Source organism: Rhinopithecus bieti, unplaced genomic scaffold (assembly GCF_001698545.2).
Source record: "Rhinopithecus bieti isolate Rb0 unplaced genomic scaffold, ASM169854v2 scaffold_10347, whole genome shotgun sequence".
Classification (NCBI taxonomy): Eukaryota; Metazoa; Chordata; class Mammalia; order Primates; family Cercopithecidae; genus Rhinopithecus; species Rhinopithecus bieti.
This window is the reverse complement of record NW_016806836.1, coordinates 3,490,643-3,508,855: the sequence shown is the minus strand read 5'-3', so window position 1 is coordinate 3,508,855 and position 18,213 is coordinate 3,490,643. Positions and strand designations below refer to the sequence as shown.

The 18,213-nt window shown below is 47.0% G+C and overlaps 1 protein-coding gene and 1 long non-coding RNA gene across 9 annotated transcripts in view; one reads left to right on the top strand and one right to left on the bottom strand.

Moving 5' to 3' along the window:
• The window catches only part of LOC108533382 (uncharacterized), a 5,119-nt gene extending 4,501 nt beyond the window's left edge, over window positions 1-618 (bottom strand). Inside the window, exon 1 of the long non-coding RNA XR_001886719.1 lies at window positions 439-618. This is a non-coding gene — a long non-coding RNA (uncharacterized LOC108533382). The remainder of the gene's footprint in view (window positions 1-438) is intronic.
• Window positions 1-18,213, top strand: part of TTPAL (alpha tocopherol transfer protein like) — a 49,149-nt gene that overhangs the window by 18,381 nt on the left and 12,555 nt on the right. For 2 of the 8 annotated variants that reach the window (XM_017878019.1, XM_017878014.1), the window contains exons 1-3: window positions 11,654-11,753; window positions 14,388-14,412; window positions 15,475-15,934. In XM_017878019.1, the coding sequence (XP_017733508.1) occupies window positions 15,490-15,934 (445 nt within the window). In that variant the 5' untranslated portion in view covers window positions 11,654-11,753; window positions 14,388-14,412; window positions 15,475-15,489. Of the gene's footprint in view, window positions 1-11,647; window positions 11,754-11,889; window positions 12,599-14,387; window positions 14,413-14,960; window positions 15,005-15,123; window positions 15,935-18,213 lie in introns of those variants that run through there. The other 6 variants (XM_017878018.1, XM_017878012.1, XM_017878017.1 and 3 more) reach the window with 5 other exon arrangements.

Sequence of the window (18,213 nt, the reverse complement as noted above, 5' to 3'; positions counted from 1 at the left end):
TAATTTTTTTTTTTTTTTTTTTTTTTTTTTTTGAGACAGAGTCTCGCTCTGTCGCCCAGGCTGGAGTGCAGCGGCGTGATCTCGGCTCACTGCAAGCAAGCTCCGCCTCCCGGGTTTAGCCATTCTCCTGCCTCAGCCTCCCGAGTAGCTGGGACTACAGGCGCCCGCCATCTCGCCCGGCTAATTTTTTGTATTTTTTTAGTAGAGACGGGGTTTCACCGTGTTAGCCAGGATGGTCTCGATCTCCTGACCTCGTGATCCACCCGTCTCGGCCTCCCAAAGTGCTGGGATTACAGGCTTGAGCCACCGCGCCCGGCCAGTACTGTGTGATTTATAAAGGAAAGAACATGTAAGGGATGAAGGGAAGCAAGACAGGGAGGGAAACAAGCAAAGATGTGGTCTCAGGTAAAATCTAGCAAAAAGGCTGGCTTTGTGTACCTCTGTACAAGTCAGCTGTTGGCTACCAGCCACCCTGTGGGTGAGGGGAATAAACTCCAGGGTGAGGTGATTCCTGAGATGGCAGTTCTCAGTAGAAATGGAAATAGTAAGCCATTAGAAGCCAACAACTGAAGCTTCTGGGGGGATGGTAGTGGTGTGCTAGCCCATGAAGGGCTCAAGAGGTTCCCAGAGGTACGCTTCTTGCCTGCCTAATGAACCAAGTTCTAGAACATTCTGGAACATTCACTTCCTAGACTTGTTTTGGAGAATCCTCCTTCTCACTGAGAACAGGATGTTGAAGAAATCTGGCCTGTGACATAATCAAAGCACATCTTTATTTTTATCTCCCAGTGTCCATTCTAAGATGTATTTGGTGGAGAAACATTTTCCCTGCCACTGAGTGAAATCTCCCCCTTACTCTTCTGCTCGTTCTGAGGCAACAGGTAATTCTATGGTCACTTTAGGTCACAAACACACTCAATTTAGAAATGAGAATGTCCAGTGAAGCTTCTAACCAAAATTCTCAATTTGATTTCGGTTTAAACCTTCTCCCCTTGTTCTCAGGCTTGCTGCAGGGAGGTGGTGTGGGTGGCTCCTTCTCTATCTCTCCTTCCCTCATCTACATGTGGGGTAAAGTGGGGGGTGTTGGAGATGGCAAGGGGGGAGAAAGGGTCTCCCTTGAGCTGCAACCATCCTGGCTGGCTTCAAGCTGCCCCTTTCTGTCGTGGGCTCCATGGAGACGACCACCGTCACAGGGGCCCTCTCACTCTTGACCTTGGCAGATGCACCTCTCCTCATAGGGGTCCCCTGCAAGTCATTCATCAGCCCTTAGGAACCCAACATCCAACTCAAGCTTCTTGCTGCTGCCACACCTCTGCCCCTCCAGGAGGCTCTAGGGGACAGGACCCAAGAGGACCCCTTGCAGGTGCTCTCTGCCAACGCTGGTCCACGGGAAACACTACAGCCAGCAGCCTGTGCCCTGAAAGTCCTGGGAATGTTGCTGACCTTAGCACACCCACACTGTGGCTCCTGTACCGATTCAGCCAGGCAGCCTGTTTCTCTCAGTCTCTAGATGCCCATGCCCACATGGGACCACTGGGCCCGCTCATAATGGCCACACATTAATCTCTACAAATAGTAGCCCCTCTCATGGAAGAGCCCTCATGACCCCATTCCACTCTTCCGAGAAGATGGCCACCAAAGAACTCTTTGCCTCCTCTTCCCATCCTAGGAGAATGTGGGGGATATAGGGGTAATAATAAATGTAGGGGTTTTGGGTAGTCACGGCCAAATTTTAGCAGCTGTGGGTTTTGACTGGGCTCTTAAAAAACAGTTACTGGTTGTCACAGCAGAGCTTTCTAGAAACATCTTACAAGTCATGTCCATCATCCCGAGCTTCCGTTTTTTTCATATCCTTACTGGGGTGACAACACCTTACTGGGGGTTTGTTGTGAGGGCTGAGTGAAGTAGTGAATTTGTGGAGCTGAAACACCAGGATTCCACAATCACAGACCTGCAAATTCCATCTCCGTGGGACCATTTACAAGTGATGTGGCTTCTCTGAGTCTGTTTACTCCTTTGTCAAATGGAAGAGCCACTACTCCATCGCATCTCTGTAAGGTTAGTTAAGTGAATACATATGACATGCTTAGCACGGGACCCGGCACCTGGTAAGAACTCAGTCCATGCTAGGTGCTATTAATATAATGGTGGGTGGCTGGTACTAATGAAGGGCATGTGGGACCTCCACCCCTTCCATTTTTCTCACTATTCCAGGCCCTGTTTTGGAAATGCTTCAGCCAGGCTGGGATCCAGGGCCCCTGGGAACAGAGAGGACATGCTGTACCTCCAAGCAGCCATGCTGACTCAGGTTGGGAAATCAATGTGTGACCACGAAAACACAGCCAGGTTCTTCCCACTTCTGGGAAATCTGCACAGCCAACCCATGGGCATCTCTTTACCCCATCCCGAGAGATGGCCAGCTCCGTTCTAGGTCCTGATTGGGCGGCTTGTGAGCACAAGGCTGGCACACTGAGAAAAAGGAGTCTCTTGCCCCTTAGGGAACCCCAGGCCCAGGGGTCACCAGCTTTGCACGACCTTCTGATTGGGGTCAAACATGTCTGGTGTTTGCCAAGCCTCTGACTTCCCCCAGCCCACATCTGGACACTTCTCAAGCCAAGCCAGGCTCCGGACCACTGGTTGGGCAACCCATGACCTCAAACTGGGTCAGATCCATCAGATGAGCATCTGTTTAAGAGTATAGGACATTTTGTTCTTTAGAATCCCAAGGGTCAGAGTATGAACCCTCCCCGTCCCCGATTCAAACTCCTCCCCCACCACCTACTGCCATTTATTTACTCTGTTACTTTGAGCAAGTTTTCCAGCTCTCTGAGTTCTAGTTTTCCTATCCACCAAATGCAGACTAACAAGTACCTCCACCTTCCAGGGTTGATGTGAGATTCAGGTAGTGAATGTCAAAGGATGGCACACACATTAGCAGGCACTCCAAAAGGGGGAGTTATTATTGCAAACAGGGCACTAGACACCAAGTGAAAAACAGCATGGTACATATGCTACAGTGGATGAGAGGGAAGAGCTGAGAGCCAGACTGCCTGGGTTCCAAACCTGCTAGTCAGGTGTGGTGGCTCATGCCTGTAATCCTAGCACTTTTCGAGGTCAAGGCGGGTGGATCACTTGAGGCCAGGAGTTTGAGACCAACCTGGCCAATATGGCGAAACCCCATCTCTACTCAAAATACAAATAAAATTAGCCGGGCGTGATGGCATGCGCCTGTAATCCCAGCTACTGGGGAAGCTGAGGCAGGAGAATCGCCTGAACCCAGGAGGCAGAGGTTGCAGTGAGCCAAGACTGTGCCACTGCACTCCAGCCTGGGCCACAGAGTGAGATGCTGCCTCAAAACAAAACAATACAAAACAAAACAGGCTGCCTTGCCACCTCCTGTGTGGCCACAGGGAATCTCTCTAAGCCTCAGCTTTCTTCTCTGTAAAATGGGAATAATCATAATACAGTTATGAGGATTCAATTAGATTAGTTACACTGGAAACAGTGCCTGGCACATAGTATTACCTAATAACCGTTAACAATTTTTTATTTTAATTTTTCCAGTCTCTGCCCCAGTTGGGAAGCACGAACTATTTTAATTAGCCACACAAGTTAGCATGTCAGTAACAGTGCTGAAATCACACAGGTCAGTGTTTTGAACAAAATTCACCTGGAAGTCATATTTAGTGAGCATCTACCTATCTACCTGGTGCTAACAGAAGACATACATTGAGATACATGTATATGTACATGTATACACTCATATGCACATACACATACTGTGAAGTAGGTATTGCTGTCTTCATTTTTTAAAACCTTTATATTATAGAGCAAAACAGATGCAGAAAACCACACAAATTAAATTTGTAGCAGCCAGATGCAGTGGCTCACACCTGTAATCCCAGCACTTTGAGAAGCCGAGGTGAGTAGATTGCTTGAGCCCAGGAGTTTGAGATCAACCTGGCAACATGGCAAAACCTGAAACCCCATCTCTACGAAAAATACATAAATTAGCCGGGCATGGTGGCGTGTACCTGTAGCCCCAGTTACTCAGGAGGCTGAAGTAGGAGGATTACTTGAGTCTCGGGAGGTCTGAGGCTACAGTGAGCTGAGATTACACTGCTATACTCCACCCCGGGCAACAAAGAGAGACCCTATATAAAAAAAAAAAAAAAAAAAAATTGTAGCTTAGTGAGTTATATTAAGACAAACACCCTGTAACCACCACCCAGGTCAAGAAACAGAATTTTTCAGCCACCTCAGGGTTCCCCTCCCTACCTCACCAGGTACTCCATACCAATCACAGCCCCTCCCCCCAAAATAATCACTAATCCGACTATTAATTACTTCCTTGCGTTTCTTCATGACTTACTCATCTGAGTGTGCATCCCTAGATGTTATTGTTTAGTTGTGTCCACTTTTTATTTTTATTTATTTATTTTTTGTTGACGTGGAGTCTCATTCAACTGCCCAGGTGGTGACACGATCTCGGCTCACTGCAACCACCGTCTCCCGGGTTCAAGAGATTCTCCCGTCTCAGCCTCCCCAGTAGCTGGGATTACAGGCACCCACCATCATGCCCGGCTAATTTTTGTGTTTTAGTGGAGATGGGGTTTCACCATGTTGGCCAGGCTGGTCTTGAACTCCTGACCTCAGGTGATCCACCTGCCTCAGCCTCCCAAAGTGCTGGGATTACAGGCGTGAGCCACCACACCCGGCCATGTCCACTTTTTAAAAGCCTCTTTTGTGTGTGTGTGTTTTGTTTTTTAGGAGACAAGGTCTCACTCTGTCTTGCAGGAGGGAGTGCACCGGTGCAATCTTGGCTCACTGCAGCCTTGAACACCCCAGGCTCAGGTGATCCTCCTACCTCAGCCTCCAGAGTAGCCAGGACTACAGGCATGTGCCACCACACCTGGCTAATTTTTGTATTTTTTTGTAGAGACAGGGTTTTACCATGTTGCCCAGGCTGGTCTTGAACTCCTGGCCTCAAAAGATCCTCCCATTTAGGTATCCCAAAGTGCTGGAACTACTGGTGTGAGCCACAGTGCCCAGCCAAAAGCCTCTTTTATTAATCCAAAAGCCTCTTTTAAAAAATAGTCTACAGGTTCTCCCTTCCATCCTTTTCTCTTCCTTGAAGTTTATCTGTTGAATTCAGGCTGTTTTCCGTGTAGTTTCTCAAAGTCTGAATTTTGTCAATTGCATCCTCACAGTACAATATAACACGGCCCTCTGACCTCTGCATTGCCTGCAAATTAGCAGCTGGATCAGACTCAGGGTCCATCTTTTTGGCATGATTATAGCTGGTGCTGGACTCCTTTCCAAGCAGCTCCTACAAGGCTGGAGTTTGCTCCTTTTTTGATGTTAGCTGCCATTGTGGACAATGGCTGGATACATTCATTCACTGTAAATAACAAAATGGCAATATTGCATCATTTTGTTTTCATGTATTAGCTGTAGTAATTTTGTAGGAAACTTCTTCCCTTTATCTATTTGGTTTCCCAGTGCTACAGTTCATTTAGGAAAGGCAGGAGAATGACTAGATTCTTTATTTACCTAGTGTTCAAGAATGCAATTTATTTCCATGCCATCGTCAGAAGGTGATTGATTTGCTGGATATCATTATGAACCCAGGGTTTTAAACATATTTGATGAGTTTCAATCAACTGCAAGGATTATCTTTGTTGCAGCTAACATTGTTTCATCTGCAGGCTGGCTTCTAAGTCCTTTTGGTGTGACCCTGGTAGCCTTTGATAGCTTCCTTGTTAACTGACATGACAAGATATTTCAGGCTCATTTTGTATATCTCCTGCTACAGATCTGGAATGAGTAATTTCTTCAAGAACTCTTTTTATTTTTATTAATCAAAACTATTATCTGGGTGCAAGATACGCTCATTGCTACAAGATGACCATGGTTTAAGTCTTTTTTAGTAGCTAGAACTAGGTATTGTATATATGAATACATGCATATACATTTCCTTTAAAAGTAGTCTCAAGTTCACATAGATATATCCAATGTAAATAGAGTTGTATAGGATGTTTATGGAACCTATTCTGTATTACATCTGTAGTTCCTTTCTTCCACACTTGGAATCTTTCGTTTTCAAGGATACAGGGGCTGACATAATGGAAAGATGCTACAATTACTGGTTAAAATTACTCAATAATTCACAGGGGTTAAAAACTCCTTTAAACCTTAGGCTGTGTGGCAAACATCTTACACTCGCCCACTACTGGAGTTGGCAAAACGCTTTCCAGTTTCAGCCGCTGTTTTCCCAACAACACGTGAATACATGTTGCAATTTTAGCACTCTCCATGTCTCAGGCCCGTCAGACACCTTGCTGCTTCCCTTCTGTTTCTACTGCACAGAGATGCCAATGGCATGCAGGCCTTGTAGCTGTTGGTGATTTGTCCCCACTTGTGTTTTGGAATTCATGAAGATGCCTTGTCACACTTAGTTTTGTTGTAAACGTGTTTATGAATTTTTTTCTGTTTTTGATTGGGGGTTTGGGGAGATTCATATCTATGCTAGGCATTACTGCCTCTATCTTTCCAGAATTCCCCAGTTGGTATTATTTTCACAGATAAGGAAACTGAACCCCAGGGGAAATGTGATTTGCCCAAGATCACACAGCCAGTGACAGCACAGAAATGTATGTGAGGTCACCTGCTTTCATGCAAGGTACAGAGAAGATACCTGATACGGACCACTCCCTCCTCATCTTCCTCCCTATTTCCACCGGTCAGTATCTTTACAGGATTCTGGGGGGTTTGGGGGGCGATTTTTTTGTTTGTTTTTTGAGGTGGAGTCTTCCTCTGTTGCTTAGGCTGGAGTACAGTGGCATGATCTCGGTTCACTGCAACCTCCACCTGCCGGATTGAAATGATTCTCCTGCTTCAGCCTCCCGAGTAGCTGGGATTACAAGCACCCACCAGCACACCCAGCTAATTTTTGTACTTTTAGGAGAGATGGGGTTTCACTATGTTGGCCAGGCTGGTCTCGAAATCCTGGCCTCAAGTCATCCTCCTGCCTCGGCCTCCAAAAGTGCTGGGATTACAGGTGTGAGCCACCGTGCCTGGCCCCATGATTCTGTTATTGACAATCAAATGAGATTATCCATGCAAAGAGCTCATCACTGTACCAATGAAAGCATTCAATAACTGGTAGCAGTTAGTACAGGATTTTACGGTTGATGAAACCAAGGGTTGGAGAGACAGATAATTGTTCCACTGTTACACAGCTGGTAAGTGACACAGGCTTTCTCAGGTCTGTCTGACCAGAACCTAACATTCTTTCTCCCACACTAGTGGTTCTTAATTTGGAGCAGCTTTGTCTCCCAGGTGGTATTTGGCAATGTCTGGAGATATCCTTGGTTTTCATCACTGTGAATGTGGAGTGCTACTGTCATCTAGTGGGTAAAGCCTAGGAATGACATTAAACATCCTACAGGACCACATCTCTCCCACGTCCCCAAAAAAAAGACTTTTCCAGCTCCAAATGTCAATAGTGCTAAGGTTGAGAAATTATGCCCGATACTGTGGTGCCATCCTAAATAAGCCTTACCAGGCCAGGCATGGTGGCTCACGCCTGTAATCCCAGCACTTTGGGAGGCTGAGGCAGGCAGATCATCTGAGGTCAGGAGTTCGAGACTAGCCTGGCCAACATAGTGAAACCTGTCTCTACTAAAAATACAAAAATCAGCCAGGCACAGTGATGCATAACTTTAGCCCCAGGTACTAGGGAAGCTGAGGCAGGAGAATCGCTGGAACCCAGGGGGTACAGGTTGCAGTGAGTCAAGGTTGCACCACTGCACTCCAGCCTGGGTGACAGAGTGGGACTCTGTCTCAAAAAAATAAAAATAAAAATAAATAAAAATATATAAGTCTTACCTTAGAACCAATACTAAGGCTGGTCCTAGGAGATTTTCTGAGCTCAGAATCACAGGCCCTGAACATAGACAGCTCAGGCATATCTAGCCTCCTCCAGCATGTACGCAATGCAGTGTCAAGATTTTTTTCTTCAGAGGCTGGATGAAATTAGGAGAGCAAGATTTTTGGAACCTTCCAAACCAAGACACAGGGCAAGCTGCCCCCGGTGATCTTTCTGCTTGAGAGTGGGTGATCATCACCGATAAACAGACATTTCATGATACAATGTGCCAGAACTCTGCACGTGCCATTCTTTTTTTTTTTTTTTTTTTTGAGACAGAGTCTCGCTCTGTCTCCCAGGCTGTAGTACAGTGGCACGATCTTGGCTCACTGCAACCTCTGCCCCCCAGGTACAAGCTATTTTCCTGCCTCAACCTCCTGAGTAGCTGGGAATGCAGGCGTGCGCCACCACACCCAGGTAGGATTTTTTGTGTTTTTAGTAGAGACAGGGTTTCACCCTGTTGGCCAGGCTGGTCCTGAACTCCTAGCCTCAGGTGGTCTGCCCGCCTCGGCCTCCCAAAGTCCTGGGGTTACAGATGTGAGTCACCGTGCTTGACCTGCACATGCCGTTCTATGACATCCTCCCAAGGATCCTTCTAAACAAGGGCCATATTCCCATTTTATACATAAGGAAATGAGTCTTTTCAAGAGGTTGTTCAGACCCCATAAATTCTGAGTGTCCAAGGCAGAGAACACAGACATCAAATACCAGCTCAAACACTTAGTCATCATGTGACTTTGGGCAATTTTTTGTCCTTCTCTGATCCTTTTCCCAACCTGTAAAACAGAGACAGGGCTACATGACCTTTAGGACAAAGTAAAATTTGGGACCATCGTGTCATACAGGCTTGAATTGATACCTAGCTCTCTCTTTCATATCTTGAGCCCTTAGGAGACTTTCTCTTTCTCAATATTTTACATTATTTTATTTTATTATTATTTTTTGAGACAGAGTCTCGCTCTGTTGCCCAGCCTGGAGTGCAATGGCATGATCTTGACTAACTGCAACCTCCACCTTCCGGGTTCAAGTGATTCTCCTTCCTCAGCCTCCAGAGTAGCTGGGATTACAGGTGCCTGCCACCATGCCTGGTTAATGTTTCTATTTTTAGCAGACACAGGATTTCACCATGTTGGCCAGGCTGGTCTCAAACTCCTGACCTCAAGTGATCCACCACTTTGGCCTCCCAAATTGCTGGGATTATAGGAGTGAGCCACCAGGCCTGGCCTCTTTCTGGATTTTAGTTTCCTCTTCTGTAAATGGGACAATGCTAACTTGCTGTTCACAGGGTCATTTTAAGGTGAAATTAAGATCATACAAGCACAGTGCCTGGTATATATAATCATTCAAAAAGCAGAAACTCTTTTTGTTGTCATTGTTTATCAGAGACTTTCTAATCCTGAGATAATCTGGTTCTCTAAAATGTGATAATGGCCCTCAGTTGAGAGAAGGGGCAGGGATTTTTGGGGCATCTCTGAATCCTCTCCCTGACCTGCCCTTGAGACCAAGTTCTTCTCCTGCTGGCAGCATCTAGGATTGCTATCTGGGCTCCAGGTACCAGTAGTAGGTCCTAGGTTTGGGTGGAGGAGAGGGGCTTATTCCAATACCTAGGACAGAATGGTTAGGACAGGGTCATCCCTCACCCTTTGCCACAAGAGCTGCCATTTGGCAGGGCGCAGGAGCCCAGGCAGCCTCCTAGGTGGTTGGGATTACAGGCCTGGCTAATTTTTGTATTTTTAGTAGAGACGGGGTTTCACCAGGTTCGCCAGGCTGGTCTCAAACTCCTGAACTCAGGTAATCCACCTGCCTTGACTTCTCAAAGTGCTGAGATTATAGGCATGAGCCACCACGCCCGGCTGTTTTGGGGGTTTTCTTTTTGAGACAGAGTCTCGCTCTGTCACCCAGGCTGGAGTGCAGTGGCATGATCTCGGCTCACTGCAACCTCTACCTCCCGGTTTCAAGTGATTCTCCTGCCTCAGCCTCCCAGGTAGTTGGGATTACAGGCGTGTGCCACCATGCCCAGCTAATTTTTGTATTTTTAGTAGAGACGGGGTTTCACCATGTTGGCTAGGGTGGTCTTGTAGTACCCCTGACCTCAAGTGATCCACCTGCTTCAGTCTCCCAAAGTGCTGGGATTACAGCCACTGCACCCGGCCTTACCTTACGTGTTAAAAGATTTCACAGATGTGATTAATGTAAGGATCTTGAGATGGTAAGATTATTCTGGATTATCTGGGTGAGCCCAGTGTAATCCCAAGAGTCCTTACAAGAAGAGGGAAGCAGGGGGATCAGTCCGTAGTAGATGTGACAACAGAAGCAAGAGGTTGAGGTGATTTGAAGAAGGGGCCATAAGCTAAGGAACGCAGGTGACCTCTACAAACTGTAAAAGGAAAGGAACTGATGCTTCCTCGAAATCCCCAGAAAGAATGCAGTCTTGCCAACACCTTGATTTCAGACTTTTGACCTAGAGAACAGCAAGAGAATATATCTGTGTTGTTTCAATCCATGAAGTTTGCAGTAATTCCTTGTAACAGTAACAAGGAAAATAATACATAGATTTAGCAAAGAAAACAAAATCCAGGATGTCCAGTAGTCATATTTGAATTTCCTATAAACAACAATTTTTAAAGTATAAATGTGTCCCAAATGTTGCATAAGACACGTGTGTGTGTGTGTGTGTGTGTGTGTGTGTGTGTGTGTGTGTGTTTGGAAAGGAACAAACTTAAATGTTTATCTAAAATTCAAACTGTGGTGAATGTTCTATATTTTGTCTGTCAATCCTAGAAGTGATGAAACTGAAAGCAAGAGTCAAAACTCATGATTCCCAGGTCCCCTCCACACTGCTGCCCCCTGCCCCTCAATCTAGTATCTGGTAGAAACTGCCACATTCTTGCGGCCCTCATTGGTCACTTACCATCTTCTTGGGACTCCTCCTGCCCCTGGAGTAGGAAAACGAAAAGACTGTTTAAGGTCGTCTCTTTGGGCTCAGAGTTCTCCTGGACCACCAAAATTTCTCTCTAGAAATGGCTTAATGTCTACTCTGCCTCAGAGGGACCTAGGAGATTTGCCTCAAAGTTGCAGTTGCACAAAATACTTGCAGGGGGATCTTATTGGACTGGGGTGGGAATTAGTAAAGCCTTTGTCTGGAGGGAACGTCATGAACCCCAAAGCAGGAAAAAAGTAATTATTGAATCAGGCTCCAGAGGAAGAATCAGGTTTCAGATAACGAAACAGAAGCCCAAAGAGGAATGGGGACTTGCTCCAGGTCACTCAGTTAATGACAGACAGATGTCCCCTGGTTTGGAATCTCCCCTTTTGGAGCAGCCAGTCCTGACAGCAGCCGTAGTTGGGGAGAAATCTAGAATGTTAATTCTGAGGTCTGGGTTTGAAGCCCGTTACTGCCTTGATTGCCAGTTTCCCTTTCCTGAAATAGGAGCAATGCATAAATATGAGGAGTTAATGAGATCATGGATATTAAACAACAGGTGCATGTCAGCATGTTCCTGGAAAATGGCAGCGTCTTTCCTTCCTTCTTTGAGCCTCAGTTTCCCCATCTATAAGCCGGGTTTGACAAGCGGCTGGTACCCAGCCACTCCAGGTCCACAGCACGGAGCTCTGACAGCCAGGGGGCGACTAAACGCCAGCGTTGCGGGGAAGTGTCACACATGCGCGCTCCTAGGCGGAGCCCCGCCTCCCACGCCCCGGAACGTCACTTCCGGCGCGAGGGGCCGGGCCGGCCGGGCAGGGAGTGCGGGTCGGTTCTGTGCGCGCTGCCGGACGAGGCTCCCGCCGCCGATTGACCCGCGCTCCGCCCGTAGCCGGGCCGGTGAGTGCCCGCGAGCCCGTCCGTGTGCCGTGGGGGCTAAGGAGAGGGACCCCTGAGAGGGAGGGATAACCGGAAGTGGGGACCAGAGGAGCGAGAGACCCCAGGAAATGGGGACACCTGGGGAGGGGGTGACAGCCGGAAGTGGGGGCCTCGGAAGGTTGTCCACGGGATGTGGGGTCTGGGGGCTCTAGGAGAGATGGCTTCCTGACCTCTTCTTGTTGAGAGAAAGGGATGGAAAGGAAAGTGATGCTCCAGAAAGCGATGGGCTCCAGGTGGGGGAGATCTCTGGCTTCACCCTTACCAATTGGTGTCTGTATCTCAGTCATATGCCCGTCTGTCAGCTCATTCACCAGCCCGTGACTGAGCCCTGCTGAGCGCTCGGCATTGCTGAGTCCCTGGAGCGTCAACATGAAGCTCCAGGTGGAGGGTGGAGATTAGAAGACCAGGGTGGGGCTAGATGCATCCTTGCTCTGCCTCACCGGGTGTGCCCCCTTGGGCGCATCCCTTAACCTATAGCCTCCGCTGATGTGTACAGACCACTGCCATATGCCAGGCACTGGGGGTGGCAGTGGATATGGAAGACAAGCCCTCTGCCTTCGTGGAACTTACATTCTGGGGGACAGTCCTTTTTGTCTTTTGTAAAATGGGAACAGTAATAGCGCCCTCACCAAATACTGTAAAGATTAAATGAGGAAATGGGTAAAGGGCTTAGCAATGCTTGATACATGGTAAAATGCTCAAGTATACATTCTCTTCATTCCACTATGATGTAAGCTTCATTAGGCGAGGAATTACATTTGCGTCTGTGTTCCCAATACCTGTGAGCACAGTGCCTGACATACATGGTAGGTGATCAGTAATTATTTGATAAATGAGTGGGTGGTAAAACTGACTCTGGAGAGTTCTATGTAAACGCCCATGGCATTGGACTGTAATTTCTAAAAAAGAAATAGGAACCCAGTTCTGTGGAAAACTGGAGGGAATCACCCTCAGGGAGTTTGGAAAGGATTCACAGAGGAGGTGACATGGCAGCTGGGCCTTGAATGTCATGAGCTGTTGAGTTAGGAACAAATTAGAAGAGGAAATTCCAGGCAGAGTGTATCAGAAGTGCACGAGTTGTTCCAAGGATGATGGCTCATAGTTTGTTTTGACTGGCATTTAATGTGCATCAGGGTGGGATGAGATGGAAAATGAGGGTGGAGAGGGGCTTTGAGGTGAGGCTTGTACCTTGTGAACACTGTGGTTTGTCGCTCAGGTAGACACTAGATGGGACTGCAGGCATCTCTTGGTGGCTTCCATAAAAACAAAGCCATAGGTGTTCCATTCCTCACTTAGCATATCTCTGCCAACCAGACTAAAGTCATTCAACAAATATTTATGGAGTGCAGACTGTGTGTCTAACACCACGTTAGGTGCTGGGTTTAAGGTGATGAACAAGACAAACTTGGATGTTGCTCACAAATTACCAACAGACAATTGCAACAGGGTGGGAGAAGTGCGGGCCACCTAACCTGGCCTGAGGGTCAGCGAAGGCTACCTACTCCAGACCACCAGCATCTCTCAGCTAGATTATTACAATAGCCTCTAAATGGTCTCTTTGCTTCAGTCCTCACCCCCTTAGAGTCCATTCCCAAGACAGCAGAGTGGTTCTTTAAAAAAAAAATATATATATATATATATATTTTTTTTTTTTACTTGAGATGGAGTCGCACTCTGTCGCCCAAGCTGGAGTGCAGTGATAGATCTCGGCTCACTGCAACCTCTGCTTCCTGGTTTCAATCGATTATCCTGCTTCAACCTCCCAAGTAGCTGGCACTACAGGCCCACACCACCATGCCTGGCTAATTTTTGTATTTTTAGTAGAGATAGGGTTTCACCATGTTGGCCAGGCTGGTCTCGAACTCCTGACCTCAGGTGATCCATCCACCTCAGCCTATCAAAGTGTTGGGATTACAGGCGTGAGCCACCACACACAGCCCGAGAAAAAAATTTAAAAATTAGCCAGTTGTGGTGGTGGTGTGTGCCTATAGTCCCAGCTACCTGGGAGGCTGGGGCAGGAGGATTGCTTGAACTTAGGAGTTCGAGGTTGCAGAGAGCTATGATTGTGCCACTGCACTTTAGCCTGGGTGACACAGCAAGACCCTGTCTCTTAAAAAATAAAAAAGTGCATGAATTCGGGTCCTCTAAGAAGCAGACACTAGGATGAGATTAGACATGCTAGAAATTTAGAGGCAACCCTTGTGAAGGACAACACCTGGGAAGGGAGCTGGTGGTCAGGAAGAGGCATGGGCAGTGATGCAGATCAGCTCCTGTGAATGTTTGGGCAGCAAGTCTCCGACTGCAGGGCAGTCCCAACAAAGGTTTGGCCAGGCCCTCAAGCAAACACTGCCTGTTAGAGGAGTCCCATGTCTCACTAAATCATTGCCTAGGAGCAGTGAGGCCACAGAAGGGCTGCGGAAAGTTGTGGCTTCCCCTGGATAGTGGATCTAGAGGGACAGCTACTGGAGGCCCTTTATCAATTACGTTTTCCCAGCAGGAGATCTGACTGGCACATATGTTACATGGGTATGTGGTAAAAAATTCAAACAGTACAGTAAAAATCCTCTTTCTCATCTTAAATCTTCTCTTGTCCAGTTCTGCTCCCTAGAGATAACCATTGGTAAGTTTCTTATTATCTCCTTCCAGAAGTTTTGTGTGCATTCACAAGTGTATATGTATAGTTTAAAAATATGATTATTTTCTGTACACTATTCTGCAACTTGCTTTTTTAACGTATCAATTCATAAACATCTGCCTAATTCCTTTTCATGACTGACTAGTACCCCATTCGTATGGTAATATTACTTAACCAGTCTCCCCTGATGGGCAGTTAAGGTGTTTCCAATCTTTTGTCATTATAATCAATACTTGTGAAGGCCATGTGCATATTTTGTACATACATACAAGTATATGTCCTAGAAATGGAATTGCTGACCCAAAGGGCATGTGGGTTTACATTCTGAAGATATTGACAACTGCCCTCCAAAGAGGCTGTCAATTTATACTCCCAGCAGCAGCAAACATATCAGAGTACGTTATTTTATTTTATTTTTGCCAATCTGAATCTCAGAGTTTTTTTTTTTTTTTTTTTTTTTTTAAACAGAGTCTTGCTCTGGCTGAGTGCAGTGGCGCCATCTCAACTCACTGCAACCTCCACCTCCTGGGTTCAAGCAGTTCTCCTGCCTCAGCCTCCCAAGTAGCTGAGATTACAGGTGCCCACCACACCCGTCTGATTTTTGTGTTTTTAGTAGAGATGGGATTTCACCATGTTGGCCAGGCTGGTCTCAAAGTCTTACCCCAGGCGATCCACCCACCCCGACCTCCTGAAGTGCTGGGATTACAGGCATGAGCCACCACGCCTGGCCTGAGTTGTTTTAATTCACATTTATTTAATGATGAATAAGGTTGAGCACCTATTAATACATTTATAAGGAAGGCCCTGGTATTTATGAGGGAGTATATGGTCTGCTATAGCTGCTGGCTGCCTCCCTGGGCACTAACAGCAGCCGGCCTGGGGTCAGACTTGCGTGTGTGGTTTAGATCCCGATCATTGCCCCCAGTTGAGAAACACTGCCCTGAGGTTACTTGGCTTTTACAGAAGTGTTCCTGTCCCCTACACTGGGCTGCCCTGGGATTTGAAATAAGCACTTGTTAACTTTGCTTAGGGTTTCTGTGTTGGCAGGGACCCTGGTAGCTAATGTCAGAAGAAAGTGACTCTCTGAGAACCAGCCCTTCTGTGGCCTCACTCTCTGAAAATGAGCTGCTGCCACCACCTGAGCCTCCGGGCTACGTGTGCTCACTGACAGAAGAACTGGTCACGAAAGCCCGGGAAGAGCTGCAGGAAAAGCCGGAATGGAGACTTCGAGATGTGCAGGCCCTTCGTGACATGGTGCGGAAGGAGTACCCGAACCTGAGCACTTCCCTTGACGACGCCTTCCTGCTGCGCTTCCTCCGAGCCCGCAAGTTTGATTACGACCGGGCCCTGCAGCTCCTCATCAACTACCACAGCTGTAGGAGAAGCTGGCCCGAAGTCTTCAATAACTTGAAGCCATCAGCCTTAAAAGATGTCCTTGCTTCTGGGTTCCTCACCGTGCTGCCCCACACTGACCCCAGGGGCTGCCATGTCGTCTGCATCCGCCCAGGTATCTCCCTAGACTGTTGTGGGGCGGGTGTGTCCAGTCTTTGCAATGTGTCCATTCAGCACCCTGTCCTCCTTTCCAAGTCCCTTTTTTACCCCTTCTTTGTCATAGTCAAGGCTTTTTTGATTGCAGATAACAAAAACCTACTCAAACCAACTTCAGAAAAAAGGGAGGATTTAGTCGAAGGAGACAGGAGTACCTCCCAGAACCAGAGAACTGAAGGTGTGGCAGTTCTTACTAGGGCCTAGAACCAAGAATCAGACTGCCAGCAGGAGCCAAGACAGCCATTCTCCCTGTCTCTGCCTGACAGTCTGTGTATCCTTCAGCCACATATTTCTGCCTTTTGCGTATCTTCTTCACACTTTTTTCTGTGTATGGCTGTCCCACTCCTGTGCACATAGTTAAATCTGGCACCCGCTCAGCTCTCAGGTTTGCCTAACCACCCAATTAAGTTCCTCAATGCAGATTCCAGATTTCTAGCGGGGAGCATCAGGTGGGGCCTAAGAACCTGCCCCTGGCCATAGGATACAAGCATGGCTGCCAGGGCCCTCCCTGAGCCCTCTTTGTGAATAGGTTGAGGTACAGGTATCAGTGCAAGGGTGTGGACTGGGCAGACACCTGGAAAGGGGCCTCCTCTGTGCCTCCTCCAACCTTTCCTTCTTTTCCTCTATTGTGTGAAGCCACTGACAGGATTCACTTTGGATTTGTTTTTTGATCTTAGCATTTCTTGGCAGTAATTAGGATACCTTACATTTCTTTGTCATGGCAGTTTACGAATGGGGGCTCTCTGCCACTAAAAGAGCATTTAGAAATACTCCCCAGCCAGGCGCAGCGGCTCATACCTGTAATCCCAGCACTTTGTGGGGGTGAGGGAGGACTACTTGAGGCCAGGAGTTTGAGACGAGCCTGGGCAACATAGTGAGACTTTGTCTCTACAAAAAATTAAAAAAAAAAAAAAAAAAAAGAAAAGAAAGAAAGAAATGCTCCCCAAAGAGCATTTCAACACAATGACCAGGGGCTGCCAGAACTCAAGATTTCTGATTGTTAGGCCTGTTCTCTTCCATGACACCAAAAGCATTATAAACTTTGGAATGTTCTACTCCATTCCTGATTTTCCATCAGACCACAGCTGAGAGAAGAATGGAAAGTAAGGATGCAATGTTCTCCCTAAGTAAGCCAGGGAATGAGAACACACTAGTAGTCCTCTTCTGCTCATTCATATAAATGCCCTCTTGAAGGGAAGTTTGATGGGGAGTGGACACCTCCATGCACTTACCTCTGCCTTTACCCATTCCCCAAACTCTTCTTTGGAGGCTAAACCATTCTATTCAGACTTTACTATCATGTACCAAGACCACTGTTAATGGCTTACCTGCTATTTTAGGTACTTGCCAAAATTAGTGTTTATTTTAAAATAAGCAATGCAGTACAGATTTTAGGGCACCAAGAGACCTAGAAACCAGTCAGCAGGTTTTTCTGCTCCTCCTCTGTACTCAACTCATAAGAATATTACAACACAGTCAGATATTACAACACTGATTGCACCTTTGCTTGCATGGTTTCAACCCTTTGCTCGTGAGATGAATTTTTTCCCCATATGTCTGGAGCAGATCTGGACCCCTTTCCACTGACCCAGCATTTTAGGAAGAGGCATACATAGAAACGTTTCTTCTCAATTGGGAATCAGCTTTGCCTTTATTAAAGCTCTTTTGAGACATGTGATTGAAAGGGATGATATCCAGTTACATAGAGGCAGGGTTAATTGGCAGCAACGTTGGCACAATTTGGGGACAAAGATCTTTCATGAGAATTTTGCATATATCAGGCCAGATGCGGTGGCTCATGCCTGTAATCCCAGCACTTTGGGAGACTGAGGCAGGTGGATCATGAGGTCAGGAGTTCAAGACCAGCCTGGCCAACATGGTAAACTGCCTCCCGCCCCCGCCACCCTGCCCGTCTCTGCTAAAAATACAAAAAGCTGGGTGTGGTGGTACATGCCTGTAATCCTAACTGTCCTGGAGGCTGAGGCAGGAGAATCGCTTGAACCCGGGAGGCAGAGGTTGCAATGAGCCGAGATCATGCCACTGCACTCTAGCCTGGGTGACAGAGCAAGACTCCGTCAAAAAAATAAAAATAAAAAAGAATTTTGCACATATCACATATCCCATAGTTGGCAAACGTAAGGTTTTATCTTTTAAGAAAGAGGTACATAGATTTTGCTGGGATTTTCTTGAGAACAGTGGTTAACAGTAAAAAGTGGGCATTTTCTTTTTTTTTTTTTT